General features: G+C 43.6%; 1 protein-coding gene across 3 annotated transcripts in view; it reads right to left on the bottom strand.

The window, feature by feature from the left end:
• Positions 1–16,669, bottom strand: part of SOBP (sine oculis binding protein homolog) — a 226,740-nt gene extending 210,071 nt beyond the window's left edge. For 2 of the 3 annotated variants that reach the window (XM_084831334.1, XM_084831342.1), the window contains exon 1: positions 16,329–16,669. In XM_084831334.1, the coding sequence (XP_084687460.1) occupies positions 16,329–16,424 (96 nt within the window). In that variant the 5' untranslated portion in view covers positions 16,425–16,669. The remainder of the gene's footprint in view (positions 1–16,328) is intronic. The other variant, XM_084831325.1, reaches the window with a different exon arrangement.
• Between the last annotated feature and the right edge of the window lie 1,657 nt (positions 16,670–18,326).

Here is an 18,326-nt window from a genome sequence, read left to right as displayed (position 1 = left end):
ATAAATGTAGGAATACTCCCAAACTAGGTACCTGTTACTTCAAGGGATATGCAGCCTCATCCAGAGCAGGCAGCTGACCTGTTTCCCAGGCCTGTGACCCACCTACCCACAGTACCTCCATCTTGTCAGGATTTAAAATCAGTGTATTGGCCCTCATCCTGTCCTCCACTGTATCTAAGCACCAGTCCAGAGCCTGCATGGCCACACCTGATTCAGATGTTATAGAGAAATGAAGCTGGCTTTCATCTGCATACTGATGACACCTCACTCCAAATCCCCAGATGACTGTTCCCAATGGCTTCATATAGATGTTGAATAGCATTGGGGATAAAATAGTGCCCATTAGCACCCCATAGCACAAGTGCCAGGGGGCCAAGGTGAACTCCCCCAACACCACACTCTAAGACCAACCCTGTAGGAAGGAATGGAACCATTGAAGTACAGTAACGCCAATATCCATCCCACAAAGCCAATCTAAGAGGATACCATCGTCAATTATATGAGAAGACACAGAAAGATAGAGTAAAAGGAGCAAGGTTCCACTCCCTCTATCCCACTCTTGATAAAGGAAATCCAGCAGGGTGATCAAAGCCAGTTAGGTCCCAAAACCAGGCCTGAACCCAGACTGGAATGGATCTAGATAATCAGCTTCATCTAAGAATGCCTGCAGTTGCCCTGCCAAAACCCTTTCAAACATCTTTCCTAAAAATGGTGTGTTCACAACTGGGCGATAGTTGTCACAGATCCTTGGATCCAGGGTGGGCATCTTCAGGGAAGGTTGCACTACTGCCTCTTTCAAAGCATCAGGCACATAATGAGGCATTACTCACACACTGGAACCAGCCAACCATGCCATGCCAGCTAGTTTTTCTTAGCCATGAAGGACAGGGATTGAGAGAGCACATGGTTGGTTACATAACTGCAAGCACCTTGTTGACGTCATTGGGCTGGATTAACTGAAATTGACTCCACAAAAAGTGGCTAGTTGGGGCACTGGACACCTCATTTGAATCTGCCATAACAGTGGCATCTAGATTGCTTCAGAGTCAGATGATTTTATCCGCAATGTGTAATGAAAAAGCATCACAGTGGGCCTCTGAGGGCTCTAAAGGAGCTCCCTCTAGGGGAAAAAACTGCTAAAGAGCTCTGCTGGGTGGCTACTCAAGGCTCCAATGGAAGCTGTGAAATTCTGGCTACAATAATGTTGGCAGCTGAGTTTACATTAGAAGGAGTGATAGAAGAGTACTGAGGCAGTTCAGAAAGTTAACAGAGATGTGATAACGTTTGGCATAACCCAATAGTTTGGCCCGTGCTTCAATATAATTGTTGTTTATTGTTTTACTGAAACAAATATAAGTTGTACTATAGAGTTAGTTGTGCCATCGAGTTGAAGGTGTCCCCAACCAGTCGTGTCCGACTCTAGGGTGCAGTGCTCATCCCCGTTTCTAAGCCGAAGTGCCAGCGCTGTCCGAAGACGCTTCCGTGGTCATGTGGCCGGCATGACTGAACACTGAGGTGCACGGAACGCTGTTACCTTTCCCGCCGAAGCGGTACCTATTTATCTACTTGCAATTTCTTGCTTTCGAACTGCTAGGTTGGCAGGAGCTGGGACTGAAGACGGGAGCTCACTCCGTCACGCGGCACTCGGGTCTCGAACTGCTGACCTGCCGACCTTCCGGCCTGCAGCGTCTTACCCACTAAGCCACCACGGCTCGCCATCGAGTTAAGCCCCCATATTTGGTTAGAGTAATCAGCTTCCTATAGATGTTTTTTGAAGCCAATCTGGCCTGACCTGGCAAAAAGGCAGACATTTGACTGGAATTGGCTCAAGGGAAGGCCCATCCATGTCCAAGGACTATGAGCATTTATGTTTTCTTCAGATGATCTAAAGTTAATAAAGTTTAGAATCGGCCTCCTTCTTTAAAAAGACAATAGGTATACCTTCCCAGGATTTCTGTGATTATAAAATGATATAAGGATACACTGTAAATTACAATTTATGACCCAGCCTACACCCTTGGGATACTGTCAATCTTAACTTAAAAAACCAAAACCCTATAATATACTCCAAGCCCTCAAGATAGGGTGGATCACACTAAACAGAGTTGGTCTTAAAAATGAATATTGAACTCTATAATTTAGGCTACTACAAACTTACACTGTACTGAGGACACTGTCCTGCTACACACTTCAGGTTTGGTGCCATAAAGCTCTTAAGTGAATGCCAAACCTTAGCTCATGAGTAGCCTCATTGAGTTTACTGGCAGTATTCAAATTCTTAATGCCAAACATATGTTTAGGAATGTTGCATGAGTAAGGTTATAGTTGTTGAAGGATTAAGTTTATGCAAAGCTACATAAAGCAGATGTGTAAAATAAATACAAGTTATTTGTAATCTCCCATCAGCATCACCTTTAGCAGTATGCTAAATATACCTTTTGCTGAAACAATTAACAGCCACTCTGATACAACATTAGTTTCTAGACAGACTGGATGTATCATTATTGTGTGGTGTGTGAACTTCCACTAGAGTGTTTTGCCCAACATTCTTGCCAGACTTGAACATTTTAAGTTGTTAAGGAATACTGATAACCAGTTTACTACACGGTAAGCCTTCTCACCATATGGTTGTGTGATTGTCTGTGTTTATGCAAAGTAACGTGATTTTTTTCTGCCAGACATTCTAATGAATGGAAAGGTTTGGAGGCCTTATCAAGGGGGTGAGGCTCTCTCACATTTACACTTGGTAAATTGGTCATCTGTATTAGTAATCTATTGCAGGTACTATTGAGTGGGGAAGGTATTTGCCCAAGCCATGGAGTTTCAAGGCTAGAGTAGCATTTTAAGGAACAGTATTTAAAACTAGGGCTCTGCACGGACCCCTGCTTCACTGTAGATACTGCTTCAGACTCTCCAAATCAGCCCTGCTTTGACTCGGACCAATTCAGCCCCCCTCCGCTTTGACTTGGTTTCGGATCCGAAGTGAGATTTGGATATCCGGATCACTCGGTTTGGGCATTTTCCCATTGACTTGCATGGGAAAACACAAATGGCCATAACTTTTTCAATTTTCATGATAAATACACGAAACTTGGAGGCCTCTCTGTTGACCTGAAAGGGGTCCCATCTGCCACATTTCAGGCAGTTTGACCCAGTACTTTTTGTGCTAGATGCAGCTGAAATGTGATTTTTTCCACAAAAATTCTCAAAGCAAAGAGCTATTAGGGATGGCGGAGAATTTCTCCCCAAAACCTCGGGGCGCCGAGCGCCAACGTGTTCGGCCCCCCGAACAAGTTTCGGGGAGAAACCCTCCACACACACCCCCGGGACGGGACTTACCTTCACCGAATGTCCCTCCCAGTGGCGGGTCCGGCCGGCGGTTCGGCGGGTGTTCGAGCGGGGCGGGAGCGGCAGCCAGTCTTTCGACCGGCTGCTGCCGCCGCCATTGCAATCAAAGAAAAAAAAACGCCCGCTGATAGGCTACGTGACGATTCACGTAGCCTATCACGGCTAGATTTGCAAAGTCAGCCGTGATAGGCTACGTCAATCGTCACGTAGCCTATCATGGGTGACTTTAAAAAAAAAAAAAAACGCTATTTGCGTTGCCCTTATTTTCACCGTAGTCTACGTAAACATTTACGTAGACTACAGCGACTAAATAAGGAACGCGAATGGCGGCTCCCTATGGGGGCTGCCATTAGCGTACGCGCTTTTTTTTTTTTTTAAGTCACCCGTGATAGGCTACGTGACGATTGACGTAGCCTATCACGGCTGACTTTGCAGATCTAGCCGTGATAGGCTACGTGAATCGTCACGTAGCCTATCAGGGGGCGTTTTGTTTTTTTTTTAAACTTTCGCGTTCGCGGCCGGGCGAGGCGGGAAGCCTCCTCCCCGGCCTGAATTTCGGCCGGGGCGAGGCGGGAAGCCTCCCCCCCGGCCTGAACTTCGCGGGGGGACCAGCGAAGCGCCTCCCCCCCACCGCAAACGTCCTTCGACGACAGGTAAGGGACTTTCGTCCACCCCTAAGAGCTATACCTCTCAGTCCCACACCACCACTGCCTCCTGCCTGCTTCCCTGTCTATGGCCATGTTTCCATGACAACAGATGGAGAAGTTAATGGAGGAGAACTGGATTTTTCAAAAGGAAGTGTGGTTTATAGAGGGCTCCATGAGCAGTAAAAATAGCTTCACAGAACATACTTCCAGGGGGTGGTGGGGTGGAGTGAACGTTATCTGACTGGCAGGGGCTGCTCAACCAGTAAGAGAGGCTTCCCCCACCCTTTCCTCTGAAAGTCCTGATGTACCGGCATTTTTGGAGCAAGCCTCATTGCCCACAATGGGAGTTACTTCTGAGTAGACACACATACACTTGTGCTGGGAAAGAGACCAGTAAATACAAAGATGGAAACTAGCCCCCATTTTAACCTGCAGGATCCCTATAACAAAGGGTCGAAGTTTCTTCCTAAGGCAATAAACCAAATAAAGGAGGATCGGAGCCTCGAGATCGCACTGTGCCTTGTCAACTGAGGGGGTTCTCTGTACGTTCTGTAGGCATTAAGAGGGCAAACCTCATTGACCACAAGGGAAGTTACTTCTGAGGAGACACTAATGGGTTTGTTGTGGGAAAGAGAGCAGTAAACACAAAGAACACTGTTCCTTGTCAATTGAGGGGGTAAATCGCTGGGGGAAACACCCCCAAGGACTATTAATATGAGGCTAACTCCTCATATTAGCTCATGAGGAGGAGACAGCTAGCAAGCAGGAGAGGGTGCCGCACTGCTTGTTGGCTGTCCTTAACAGCCAACCAGGTAGGAGAAGGAGGGTAACATGTCCCCCACCGCTAGCTGTCTCCTGGTTGTGAGGAGGAGACCATGAGCAGTGGGGATGTGCACCACTTCTCCTCCTCCTGCTGCCTGGGGGATTCACAGCGCTTTTTGCGTATAAATCTATGTGCACACAGACTTCCAATCGCCATGTTTTTTTAAAAACATGGCAATCCTGGTGGAGGCAGAGGGAAAGGCGAGCAGAGCAGGGGCTGAGGGGGAGCATCCGGAGAACCCAGACGGGAGTGGGTTCTCACATCCCTAAGTGACACCAGCAGAATTATCTCTGTATCTGAAACACAGCCATTTTTCTCCAGTTATTCAGTCTTCCCCCCTCCTCCACCCCTGTCACTGATTGGAGATTGCTGAGTTATGTTCAGCCCTGATTTGACAACTAGAGTTTCCATTCGCCAATGCTCCCTCCCTCCCTCCTCCTCCTCCTCCCTTCCCTTCCCTCCTTCCTCCTCCTCAATCCCTCGCTGAACTTTCTCAAGTCAAGACTTTTGGTGCCAGGCTGTCTGGGTTGCTCAGAACAAATCACTGAGTCAGACAAGGCACTTCGTATACAAGCTGCTTTGCTTTGGGGTGCCTCGTTGCTGTTCTGCTTCACCTCGTATCACGCAGAGGCACTCTGAAACAGCCCGCTTCGACTAGTTATTCGGGCTTCAGACTGATGCAGTGCATAGCCCTATTTAAAACAGCATTTTCCCCCTACTTTATCTTAATTGTTTTCTGATGTAAAGTTCAAATTTATTTTCTAAGTGTAGCTATGTATTCTAAAAGTTGTTTTTTTTTTTTTTTTTTTTTGCAGTTATGTCTCCTGGTTCGGAAAGGGGGAGATTTTTTTAGCAAGGAAGTTTAGTCATATCTCTAATGCTACTCTTCTCTCTAGGTGTGATGAGGGGAGGGGACTTGGTGGAGTGGGAATATATATCATCTTGATTTTAAAAAGTACAGTGGACATTATTTTAGGGTTGTTGTTTCTGCCTTAGATCTTTTTGTTGCAATGGACATATTGCAATTCCAATTTTAAAAAATCTAAGTGAAAAAAACTAATGTTTATTTTACACCTTTCACTCAATAGAAGACTTTGCAGGCTTAAAAGCAAGACAATCTTATTTTTAAAAGCCAAAAATTATAAAAAATTGACCATCTACTTCCCCAAACAAAGAACTAGAAATGATGATAACTGCAGCAAAGCACAGAGGGATAAGTAGAGCCAGCACCTTTATTCCATAGCAACAGAACTAGTCATTAGCCAGGAGTGAGCAGCAGAAACCACAGAATAGTTCAAAACCACCTGGGATCATCTGTATTTCTTTACTTTATCACATATTTAAAAGGTGGGCAAACTTCCTTACATTTACCATGTGGTAAACCGGTTGTTTCTCTTCACCCAACGAAACCTTTTGAACTGCCATTAATATCGTTTGTACAAACAGCAAATCTACATGGTCATTACTTATGGCTAAGCTTTTATTTACAGAGATCAATACTGATATTAGGTATAAGAGGAGGTTGACTGTTACCCCCACACAACAACACTGGGCATGCAGGGTTTGTTGTCTGTAGTGTGAGCAATATACACAAATACAATATCATGTAAACCTAAAAGAGGCAATATTTGACATGCTACTCTACACCATTCCACTCACTCATTTCTCAGCCACCATTGACAGCATCAGCACCATCCCAATTAGCTTTATTACATTAAGGGTGCAATCCTATGGCTGCTAGTCAGTGGCTAGATGGCCATAGGATAGGTTGGTTCCCAGAGAACCAACCCCCACCCCCTTCTGTGCCACCTTGTAGGCAGAGTGGATCAGCCCCCCACTCCGCACTCATAAGAGCAGCATGGGGTGCCAAAAATGGGGCATTCCTGGGGTGGGCCGTTCCCGGGGGCAGACCAGGGTGGGGAAGTCAGAAATGCTGGTATGACACATCCTATGTGTTGTCCAGCTGCCGGTTCCTGCATTCCAAGGTCCCACGGCTAGACAGCCAAAATTGGCTGTCTAGTCATGAAAGCAAGGCGAGGGGAGTGAGGAGGAGATACACTCCTCACCACTCCTTCCGCCCTGCACTGGATAGGCAGTCGCCCCTGGAGTCACAGGCTGTCAGGAGGTTGCTCCCTGTTGCCTTCTGAAATCCTCAGGTAGCCAGAATCAACATGCAGACAATAGGGCTCTTTTCCAAGGCTTTATTCCCATTCAACCTAATGATACTTACAGATGCTAATTGCTTGATCCTACGAGTAAGACTTCAGAGGGCTGCGTACTCCGGGGTTCTAACCTTAGGAATCAGTTGATCTCCATTTGAAGGGGAAAGCAGGAAACCGCTGTACTTATGAGCCAGGAGGAGAGAGTCCACCCCCTTCCCATGGGGCATCGGGGTGCCGCTGTTGCTGACGCGCCAGGCAGGCTGAGTGCTGCCTCTCAGCGCCCGCCATCTTGCGCTTGAGGGTGCGCTGGCACCTAGCATCGAGAAACTGCTGTTGCTCTGCCCTCTCCCTGCCAGGGTCACTATCACTCTCAGGAATGTGTACCAGGAGGAGCTCTCCCCCGGCTGCTCCTCTGAAACGCGCGCAGGTTCCTCTCCCACGGTTTCTAACTCTTCCTCAGAATCAGAACTGCTTTGGGGCTCTCTGGGCTCCGATCCAACCCTGAAACAGGTGAGCATCAGTCTTGATAGGATTGCTCCCTCCAGTGTTGTTCTCAGTGGATTTTCTATATATCCACAAATCCAAGTTTTATCTACATTTATCTAAATTCTATTTCTTTCCACATTATGGTCCTGGCACCATGAAATATAATTTATTGCACATTGCTTTTTCACGGTTACAGTGCAATCCTATCCATGCTTACTAAGAAACCGGATTGTGTATAGGACTGGAACCTTAGGCTGCGATCCTATGCACACTTCCTTGGAATAAGCCCCATTGATATCAGTGGCACTTATGAGTAGACATGCATAGGATTGCACTGTACATCATGTAATATTAGAGCTAAAAAAAAAAAAAAAGGAAAAGCTATATGGAGGTGTCCCACCATCACCAAAACATACACACACATATACACATAAGCCATGTTTGATTTTCACAAAAGTAAAGATTTTTTGCATCATCAATCAACTTTATGAATTGGATCTCTAGGGAAAAGGAAAGAAAAAGAGTAAAAAGAAATCCCCTAACATGAAGCATGCGTAAGGCAACTGAATGCTGGAATCTGGACAAATCCAACTTTCTTTGAAAAAAAGAAATAAAAGATGATGGGTAAAGGGCTAGTTGAATCACAAAAGCCATAGTGCAAAATATCAAATATGTTGAGAGTTCATGTAAAGTGCTTGTGGATTCACTGGCAAGATGCTAATGTGAGACAAGGGCAGAAGCAGGGTTGGATCTACAATTAGGCAGGATGAGATGGCTCACCTCAAGCGGCATGTTTTGGGGTACCATTAAATTGTCAATTATTTTGTTTTTTTGGTATTATTTCTGCCATTATGAGTGGGATGCACCTGCTATTTTTTGCCTCAGGAACCAAAATGTAATCCTGGGTTTTGTCTGGGTAGAAGGGTGACATATCAAAAAGGAAAACAATGATCCATTGGATCTCATGTGCTCAGAGAACAGTTAAGCTATATTTAATCATCTGTTTAGATAGCCATCATTAATAACAGAATTCCATGCTACTAATCAGTCACAAACAGAGAAGCTGTTCATACGACATGACAGCCCACCATAGTTTGATTTACCCATGGGAGCTTTAATGTTGTGCCAGCTGCTGGTGGGTGCTATTATTTATTTGTTTTTGCATGGCACCTGTTGGTGCCCAGCTTGCCATAGCTTGTCATGTTGTGCAAACCTAGGGAGAAAGATTGTTTGGGGGTTAGACAAGCCTCAAATAACTTATGGCTTGTTTTAGGGTTATTTGCTGAAGCCTCAAACAGCCTCTTACCACCTGAGTTGCCAGGCACTCATGAGCACCATGCAAAAATAGTGCCCACAGCCACCTGGCATGATGCGACCACCTCCATGGGTAAATTAAGCCATGGTGGGCTGTCATGTTGTGTGAATCACATCAGCGTCTATAGGACTCACTGTATCACTTGCAAACTATAGCTGAAATGACTATTAAGTAATAATCCAGTTGTGCTAACAAAACAAATATACTTGTTGAACCATAGTGGCTCAAGAGTATGCACTAGGAAGTCAGTAGTTCAAATCTCACATTAGCATGAACTTACTAGGTGGGCTTCAGCAACCCACTATTTTATCTGCCTTACCTGTCTCTGCTATATGGGAATCATAATACCAATCTACCTTACGAAGTGATTGTACGGATTAGCATTTTATGTATGGAGGGATGGATTCATTCATTATATTTATTTAGGCAGCATGTGTAAGGTTCCCAGACACACACTGACTAGATTCAGACCTGTTCAGCTTCACCTGCCAAGGTCAAGTCTGGGACTACTGAACAATGAAAAAAAAAGGGACACTTAAGAAATGCTATATATGAGCGTGAAGGAACTGATTTTAGTGAGGGATAAGTTTAGTGTGTTTATACGTACTCTGTGTAAAACCAGATGAAGGGGTTGCCATGACAATGGGAGTAATCAAAGTGCAACCCTGAGGTAATGGCAACAAGCAGCCAGTAGTCCAGCTTTTCACCTAATAATATGCAGCATTCAGTGCAATGAGGACAGGCCAGCCAAAAAAGAGCACCACCTAGAATGAGGCAGATGACCCCATCTTGCATTCCAAGTCCAGTGTCTACTGTGAATTCCAGCAGCAGGTCAGCATCTCTGTGTAGCAGACAAGGAACTCCAGCTACTTATCTAACAATAGGACAAAGGTATCAAGGAGATGCAGCTGGAGAAAGTGATGCAGGAATTCTGTCTAAATCTCTAGCTGGACGGGGTGGCAATTGTATCAGTCCGGGTACCTCTTATCAAGAAGCTGTCCAAAGGGGAAAATCTGGCGCACACAACTGCTCTGAATCTTTCCCTTGGAGGAAAGAAGTTTAAGTACAGAGAAAATCTGGAAAAGTGTGATTGGTGGGAAATCCTACATGGGCTGTCTTCCACATTTTGGGGTTAGTACCTGTGGAATGTCCCAGCAAAGGGTGATCTTCCACAGTAGATCCATCACTTTCATTGTCAACGGGCCCAAACAGAATTGGTTGGGTTTTGTCTAGAAATAGATTTAATAATCCACATATTCAATTCAGTCATTCTTTCCATCTCTTTCCGTTGCTATCTTCCATAGTGATGTATGACAGGCATTGAATGAGGACCACTTAGACCCTGAGGAATCACTGTGCAATTATTTTGTAGTAAGCATACCAGTAGAGTTTCACAGTTCTGTTTGTGCTTTGGTGATCTTAGAGTATATTAAAAGTCATTCCAACAACACTATGTGAATATTGCCCATTAAATAGCTTTCTGACCTCTTGTGAACATGTACTGCAGCCTTAGAGATATCAAGCTAGCAGTTTTAATTTTAAGGACGGAACATGAACACACTACTACAACTAGTGTTTAGCATTTATTTTACACTAGCTGCATACTAATACTTTTCAGAACATAGAAGTGATTAAGTTCCTCCTGCAGAGAATTTTAAATGAGCATTAGATGGACAAGACAGATGGAAGAAGAGAATAGGATTGCCAAATTATGGGTGTAGGAAATAGTCAGGTAGCAGCTGAAAAATAACTTGACAGAGCACAGGAAAGCTGATGGAAAGAGGAGAAGGCAAAAGTACAATAGATAAACTTATTAAGCACAATGGAAGAGCAAAATGGAATTAGGTGATAATATGGCACACTTACTTGGGAGTGCTCAGTGGCACTTAGTTTTGAGTAACATGAGTAGGATCAGGCTGCATATCAAGAATATAATATTAAAAATAATGTGTCAAAGAATGCAGAAATAGACCACACACTAAAAAAAAACCTGAAGGAGAAAGGTAGGATGGTACACAGATAAAGCTTCAATATCAAGGGAAGTTAAACTTATTTTTAAGGTTAGGACAGATTTGAGCATTCAAAAAGAGACACTGGACAGTGTAGAGGGCCAAGTAATTAAAGAAGGAGAGATGGCAATAAAGACTGCATTTCACAGCACCATGCAGTCAAGAGTTGACAGCCAAGAGTTATTGTGCCTAGACTGCAGAGGGATAGCAAAGATGCGGAAAGACTAAATGATGCCATCGATAAAGAGAACAGAAAATGTATTCTATCTTTTATATTTCTTAATGTTGTGACAACTAGAGAGTACTACATTTCTGCTATTTCTGTTTTCACACTGATAACTTTCTGAACTATGATTCCAAGGACTCAAATATATCAGATAGTTAAAACCAACAAATTATTAAAGCCAGGTTCTTTGGAATACCTGGACTGACAAAGCAGATGATTGCTTGTGCTATCAATTGCTGCATAATTAGTTATCTTTGCAACAAAAACAACAACAAAACCCTGACTTTAAAATGCTTCTACAGAACCTTCTATTCAGCTCCTAAGTAATAGTGTACTGCTATAAATTTGTTCTTTGCTCATTTTCACCTGAAAGAGCCCAGACATTTTGTAATAATTTTGACATGCATGACTTAATTGTATCTTTTATTGGATTGTGCAGTGCACAAAGATACATCCTATCTGGTTAGTGGAAAGGCTATTATAGCCTTATTCTGTATGTCAAAGCACTTTTTTCTCATTCATTGCCCAGGGAAGGAGACTTGTGGATATATTATTGTTGATTTTTCTTTTCTCTAAAGGCTTAAAAAGGCAGCAGAAATTGTTTTCATTTACATATATCCTGTGTATGGAATACGTTTTACTGTAACATTATCATGCAGAGATCGGGCTTGCTATTGCATAATAGACTCTTCCCATATATAATATCACCCATATGTTTTCTCTTTATTTTTATATATAGCCTTTTCTCTCCTAGGAAACAAGGCATGAGACCTGGCAAATACAGGCAGGAAACACAAAAGAGAACAAATCTGTCAGACTCATTTTCTGAATGCTTATTTCAGATTTTGAAAGAAGTAGATCATTTTTTACATTCTTGTATTAATGACCTTAAGTACACAAACACAAATATACATATCTATCTCAGGCAAATAAAGGGCTTTTTTCCCAGAGTTATTTTAATTTTCTGATAGATACTTATTCACCTTAGGTAGGTACCCCAAGTATATCCTGAAGGGGGAGGTATTTCTCATCCAGAAAGCCCTGGATTTTACTGGTCCCTTTCTTTCATTAAATTTCCAAAATAGTATCATAGTATCTTGCCTGAGGTTTCTTTAAACTATCTATGCACATGTTTCTTTGCTATTTTAAAAGTCCAGCTCTCTTGTGTAGTCAGGGCCACGAGGTTGGATTCAGATGTAGTCATACTTAGGGGAGACTCATTGAAATTGGTTTTAGTTAGTTGATGCTGACTAAATCTGGATCCAACCCATTGTTTCTAATCTGCATGTTGTTTCATGTTTTAAATACCTCAACGCTGTTGTTTTTAATGCAAGACTCTTCAGTGAGCTTACCAATATATTATAACAGATGGAGGCATCAGAAGCCCATTTTAGTTACAAATTACTTATTGAGAATCTAGAAGATAAACACCACAGGCACATAGAGACATCTCTGTGAAATTACAAAACAGATCGATCACTAGCTCAAATTGACAAAGACAGTAAAAGTGTAAATGAATTCTGACAAGTTTTTTTAGGAAAATTTCTGGTACAATCTTCTAGATACAATCACATTAAGTCATGAAAATGTACTTTAATTATTTATGGTTCAAAGCACTTTTCTTGCATTCTTGCCAGTTGTATCATTATTTGGCATTAAACGTGTGTTTGACCATAATCCATTTATTATGAAACAATCCTAGTGACATTAATATGACTTCTTTGGAATAAATAGGATGTGAAATTCAGAATTTCTATTATTAGATTAAATATATGTACAAATGTCAAGGTTGTCTAGCTGAATGTACTGGTTAAACTATAATATCTGGATTAAAAAAAAACGTATTAGCTTATCCTGCTAGTAAATATTATTTTAGTCTCAAATATAAGTATTGTATGATATTCTTGATATGGTATGTGCTAAATGATCTATAACACTCATCTCACTACAACCTAATATTAGTCAGTTATAAGAACATCTCTTTTTTATCCTCAACAAGAAAGAAAGAGAAAAACAGTGGAAATATATTGGTCACAGTTAAACAAAACATTTATGTTAGAAAAATTCAGTGAATTTTACTGAAATTCATTACAGGCAAACTATACAGTCATGTACTTTTTGGACACAATGTTGTATCAAGTTCAGATTTGTTACAACTGTCATGTACATTAGGCTAGAGATAACAAAAATGTAACCTAATATCTGCCATGATGAAACAGCAAACAACATCAGTTTCCAGTCATATTAAAATTGAGTGGCAACTGATATTACTGAGGTGACACAGCAAAAAGTAGTGGTTGAGTTTCTCTCCATCACTATTGAGCAAATATGTGGTTCTATCAAACAGCAAATCTTCAAGAAAATCTGTGTGATGAGGTAATTTTATTACTCATTCATAGTGCCTTGTATTTGCTGTACTTAAAATAGACACTTGTACCCAGTGGCTTTTTATTACTGGAAAGAGGGTGGGGAGAGGGAATCACATACATGCTAGCCCTTTTTCTTACTCCTAGCAAATGGAAGCAATTCAATCCAACATAGGCTGAAACCTGAGTAGGTCACTGTACACCATGATAAAATTCCCTAATCCCTGAGCCAAATTTCCCAGAGGGGGCCCTCCTCCTAGCCCTTCACTTTCCAAGCTGACTTTTCCATTCCTCAACCCTCTCTCTCCTCTTTCCCTCCCCTTCATCTCTTTCATTTCCCCTACCTTGCAGCCTTGATATCTGATCTGCTGCTGGGACTCATGTTACAGTTTTTACAGCTTAGGCTGTCTATTGCTGTATACATTCCTTTCTTTCTGCTCTGTCGTGATTACTTACCAGAGCTTATTTTACACGGGTCCAGATGAAAGCAGTTCAGATGAAGGGAAGCAGTCAAGCTGCCTGAACAGTACAGATATGCTACCTACACAAGGGCACATTGTGTTCACTATGACATTTTGTTGCATACATTTTATACAATGTAATCTGTTAAGTTACTGTACTCTTCGACTCTGTGAATAGAAGGTAATATCTGCAGTATATATTTATTTTCAGTAAATGAAGAATTATTCTTAGAAGGTCAAGCAACTCTTCCACATTTGCAATGCAATCAGATGAAACAATGATACAAAACTGCTTAAAACTTTAGTTATAATAACCCACCAGTCCTATTTAAAAAAATGTGCTCTCCAAGCTTCATAAGATAACTTGCTCTGGTATGTGGTCTAGGCTACCTGAAAGCTTCTGCTATTCTCCTTTTAACCACCCAAACTATAAAAACTATCTCCGAAATTACATTGGTCCACAACCTTGTATTAAATCACTCATATAGCTGAAATTCTGATATATTTATTTATCTCAGTTCCCAACAAGCACTAGCAGAGATTTAAGGAGAGGAGAAACTTTTCTGCATTAAGGTTAAGAACACTAATGCTTAATACCATGGCCTTAAAAAAAAAAAAAAAGCATAATTTTCCTCGTTTCACACACAGTGTTGTTTTTGTTTCTTCCTCACCATTTCAGACAAACATCTGTTATACTGCAGAAGAACAACTATCTCCCAAACCACCAAGTGTGCCTGCAGCCAAAGTAAACAAAACAAACCCAGAGGATCCAGCACAGTCAGCCTTTATATCCAGCCAGGATAACATTTCACATGTTTTGATTAAAATTAGCTAATTTGTAATCCTAGAACCTATGAAACTTAAAAATTGTAGTCCACATAGATCACATGAAGCAGTGTCTTAAAGGGACAATGCACAGTGGGGCAGATTTGTATGCCAACTGTCCCCCTTCTTCTGCGCCCTTCCCCTCCCCAAATCAAATCGGAATAGGATTTGGCTGAGCAATTACTATTAAGTTGAATAGTATACAAAGCTTAATCCCAAGACAGGAAGTGTCATACATATCTCAAGGAAAGAAAGTGGCTTGCAGAAGATCTAGAGACTGAATAAATGTTATTGATAACGCAAGGCACTTTGCTCTTACACATACCACCACCTTTGTTCAAATGTCCATCTGTCTACTGTTGGACAAATCTTCAGTAAGCACAAAAAGAAGGAATACAAATATAACAAACAGAAAACAGTTTCCTTTAGGGTTGAGTTTAAGAGCAAAAGGGGAAACTGAACATTCTCCTTCCATTTAATTTGGTGAGAACAACAAATAAAATAATACTGTTTATCCCTATACATTATGCACATAGACTTTGATTCCATAGAGATTCACATTCCATGTCAACATAAATATTTTACCCTTCATTATTGGTACATTTCAGAGTGTAAGCCATGATCAGACCCATTGTAAATTATTCATTTCACTGAATGCCATTTCATCCCATATCCAAAACAGTACTGTTTTCATTATTTTTAAGCAAAGCAAGTTCACCTCAGCGCTGCAACACGTGTGAGCCACAGGGAGAAGACAGATGAGACACATAAAATAAATATAGTCAAGGGGCCTGCTGAATAATACAAATATGCAACAGAGGACCATTTCAGCTCAACCTAGGACATGAGGATAAAAAAGGTCCTGAGATGTGTGTTTGTGCAACCGCTGCTATGCTAACATCTGGAGAGCCAGCCCACAGCACTACCTCTGGAACACAGCTGGACTGGCATCGTTTCCTGTCAGGACATTGGCTTTCTCTTCTCCAGCCCTAACCCCTCCAAACAAATCTGTATTATATGATACACACACACACACACACACTTCTAGGACAGCTCTCTTTCAACACAACACACTGCTGGTTTGATTAACTGAGAAGTGAAGCATGGAAAACAGAGACGGAGGTAGTAAAAGAGAGAAGAAAAAGACAAGAGACCCTGTGTCTAAGTACAAGAATGATGTGCAGTTCAGACCATAACATTTCACTTTGACAATTTAATTACACAGTTGCAGCTGGCTACTGGAAAGGGGGGCAGGGGAAGAGGGAGATGGTGCTTAAATGACTTCCCTTCTTTTCTAACTTTAACAGCTTCTGGGTTCATTTGCTAGGATTGTTCATAGAAAATGGGGGGTTCTCGGTGAAATCCCTACGGAGAAACAACAACACCAACAACAGGAAAGCTTCTCAATGACTTGGCTCAATAGCTTGTGAACTGGTCTGTTTGTAGTTCAGGAGGGGAAGCTGAGGCACATTTAGTCCACCCTACTTGTTCCCCCCCAAACCCCAACCAAACAAGAGATCCTTTCTTTAGTACAGATCCACGCACGGGGGGGGGGGTGAGGTGCTCGGGGGTGTTTGCAAAGAGCCTCCCTCCTCCTCCTCCTCTCGTCTCTCCTTTTCCTTTTCGCCTCAGACAGAGAGAGTGGGGAGCGCACACATACCTTCATCTCTTCATTGATTTCCCTTTTCACCGGGTGAGCCGGCTTCCTGCTTCTTTTATTTTCTGGAGGTCTCCCTTCTTTCTCCATTTCTGCCATTTTTTGTGTGTATGTATCTACTTTGGTGGAGATGAAATGGCTGCTGGTATTATTTGGGGGAAGGTTGAGGGGGGACGGTTGTGGGAAGGGAGGGAGGATGCGGGGGGGGGGGCGGCTTTCAGCGCAGGGCGAAGGCGTCAGCGAGTGTCAAAGGAGAAAGCGGCTCTGGGAGGGTCGGGGATGCGGGCGGGCTGGACTGTGGGTTGCCCTGGCGAGTCAGCCATCTTCTGTCTCCCTGTCTGTCTGCATGAGCGAGCGCGAGGGACTTGCTTTGCGTGTGTGTGTGTGAGTGAGAGAGAGAGAGAGCGAGAGAGAGAGAGAGAGAGAGGGCGAGTGAGTGCGGGAGAAAGAGGGGAGTGGGTGCGGGGAGAGAAAGAGAAAGAAAGAAGCTAGTCCAGCTCCTTCTAAGGTGTGGGGGGGCGCCTCAGGACGGCCCCCCTTTCCCAGGCAGCGGGCGGGGCTTCCACTGTCACCAAATCCTCCGCCTCTTCTTTTTTCTCGTGCTGCTGTTCAGGCTCAAATTCAAAGAAGAGGGCCGGGGGGGGGGGGACTTCTTATGCTTCAGTTGTCATTACCCTCCCCCGCGGGGACGGTCGTCCATGGCGGAAAGCACCCCAATGCCTCCCTCACCAAGGCTCTCCCTCCCTTTTTCTGTCACACGCACTTGCACACACCATCCTCGGTTACACGCTCTTACCCATCACCAGAAAGATTATGACAAAACAAAGTGGCCGGGGCTCTTTATTTAACTGCGCGCGCGCGCATGCACAACTGCTGACCGTGTGCGTGTCTGAGAGAGAGAGAGAGAACCGGGGAGATAATTGGAAGCGAGGGTTGCCTTGGAAGGAGCCAATGGGTGGCAGGCGCAGGGCTGTTTCTTCAGGAGCTCACTAAGAATAAGAAACGGTGTGTGGGAGAGCGCGCCCTGGAGCAGGCAGCCAGGATGGATGGAGGATGCTGGACGCCGCGAGCCTGGCTGGACGCCCGCCTGCCCCTCCGCATCGCGATTCCGCCTTTAAGCAACAACAACAAACCCCCCCCAAAAAAACGCACACCAACCCATGGCGCAAAGAGGGGCGGCCTGCCCGTCTGCCCACGCCACTCTGAGGGAAACGCATTTACGGTCGCGCTGGAAGCGCTCCAGCTGAGGCGGAGTTTGACGTTTACATGGGTGGGCGGCTGTATGGGGGGGGGGAGGTGGGCCACTGAAGCCGCGCCAGTAGGAGAGAGAGAAGAGGAGAGATTGTACGGACCAAGGGGCTTTTGTCTTCTTGCGGTTTTGGCGGGAGGACGTCTCCTTGCGCACGCATTTATTGGGAACAACCCTTCCTTCTCCAAGCCGTATGCAGCTAGTCCTCAGGAAAAGCATCGCTGAATGTGAGCCATCAAAGCTTTGCCCCAGCCAGGACCTAACGCTGAGTTAGGGCATGTTAGGATATTCTTTAATGATGAATGAGAGGGGGTGTTGGAGCACATGCAGAGTGCCTTTGTCTGCTCTATCCACTAAGCACAGCCAGATCTCACCAGGTATCCAGAATTATGGGGGAAGGCTTTCCAAACTTGAGCCCCACATTCGTGTCTCATATTTTAAAAGGTGGGAGTTGGGGGACGCCTCCTAAGTTTGTTCTGTCTCTCATCAAAATCATTACCTGGATTAACAAAATAAACACTCCCAAGAAATCTTTTTCCTTCCACTTCCCACGTCTCATCTGAAAACAACCCCCAAATAATTCGGGTTTCCACAGTCGCTTTTATCGAGGGATGATTCCACCCGTCTGTTTGGAAAGAGGCTCCGAGATTTAACAAGCTGCCGTAGCAGCCACGCTTCTCACCAACAACTACACTCCTGTCCTTACATCCTCCTCCTCACCTTGCATGTTTGATTATGTATGTATCCAGCTA

The sequence above is a fragment of the Heloderma suspectum genome, chromosome 1 (assembly GCF_057233095.1).
Source record: "Heloderma suspectum isolate Gila_16-S chromosome 1, 16-S_ref, whole genome shotgun sequence".
In the NCBI taxonomy this organism is placed as follows: Eukaryota; Metazoa; Chordata; class Lepidosauria; order Squamata; family Helodermatidae; genus Heloderma; species Heloderma suspectum.
This window is presented reverse-complemented; position numbering and strand designations above follow the sequence as displayed.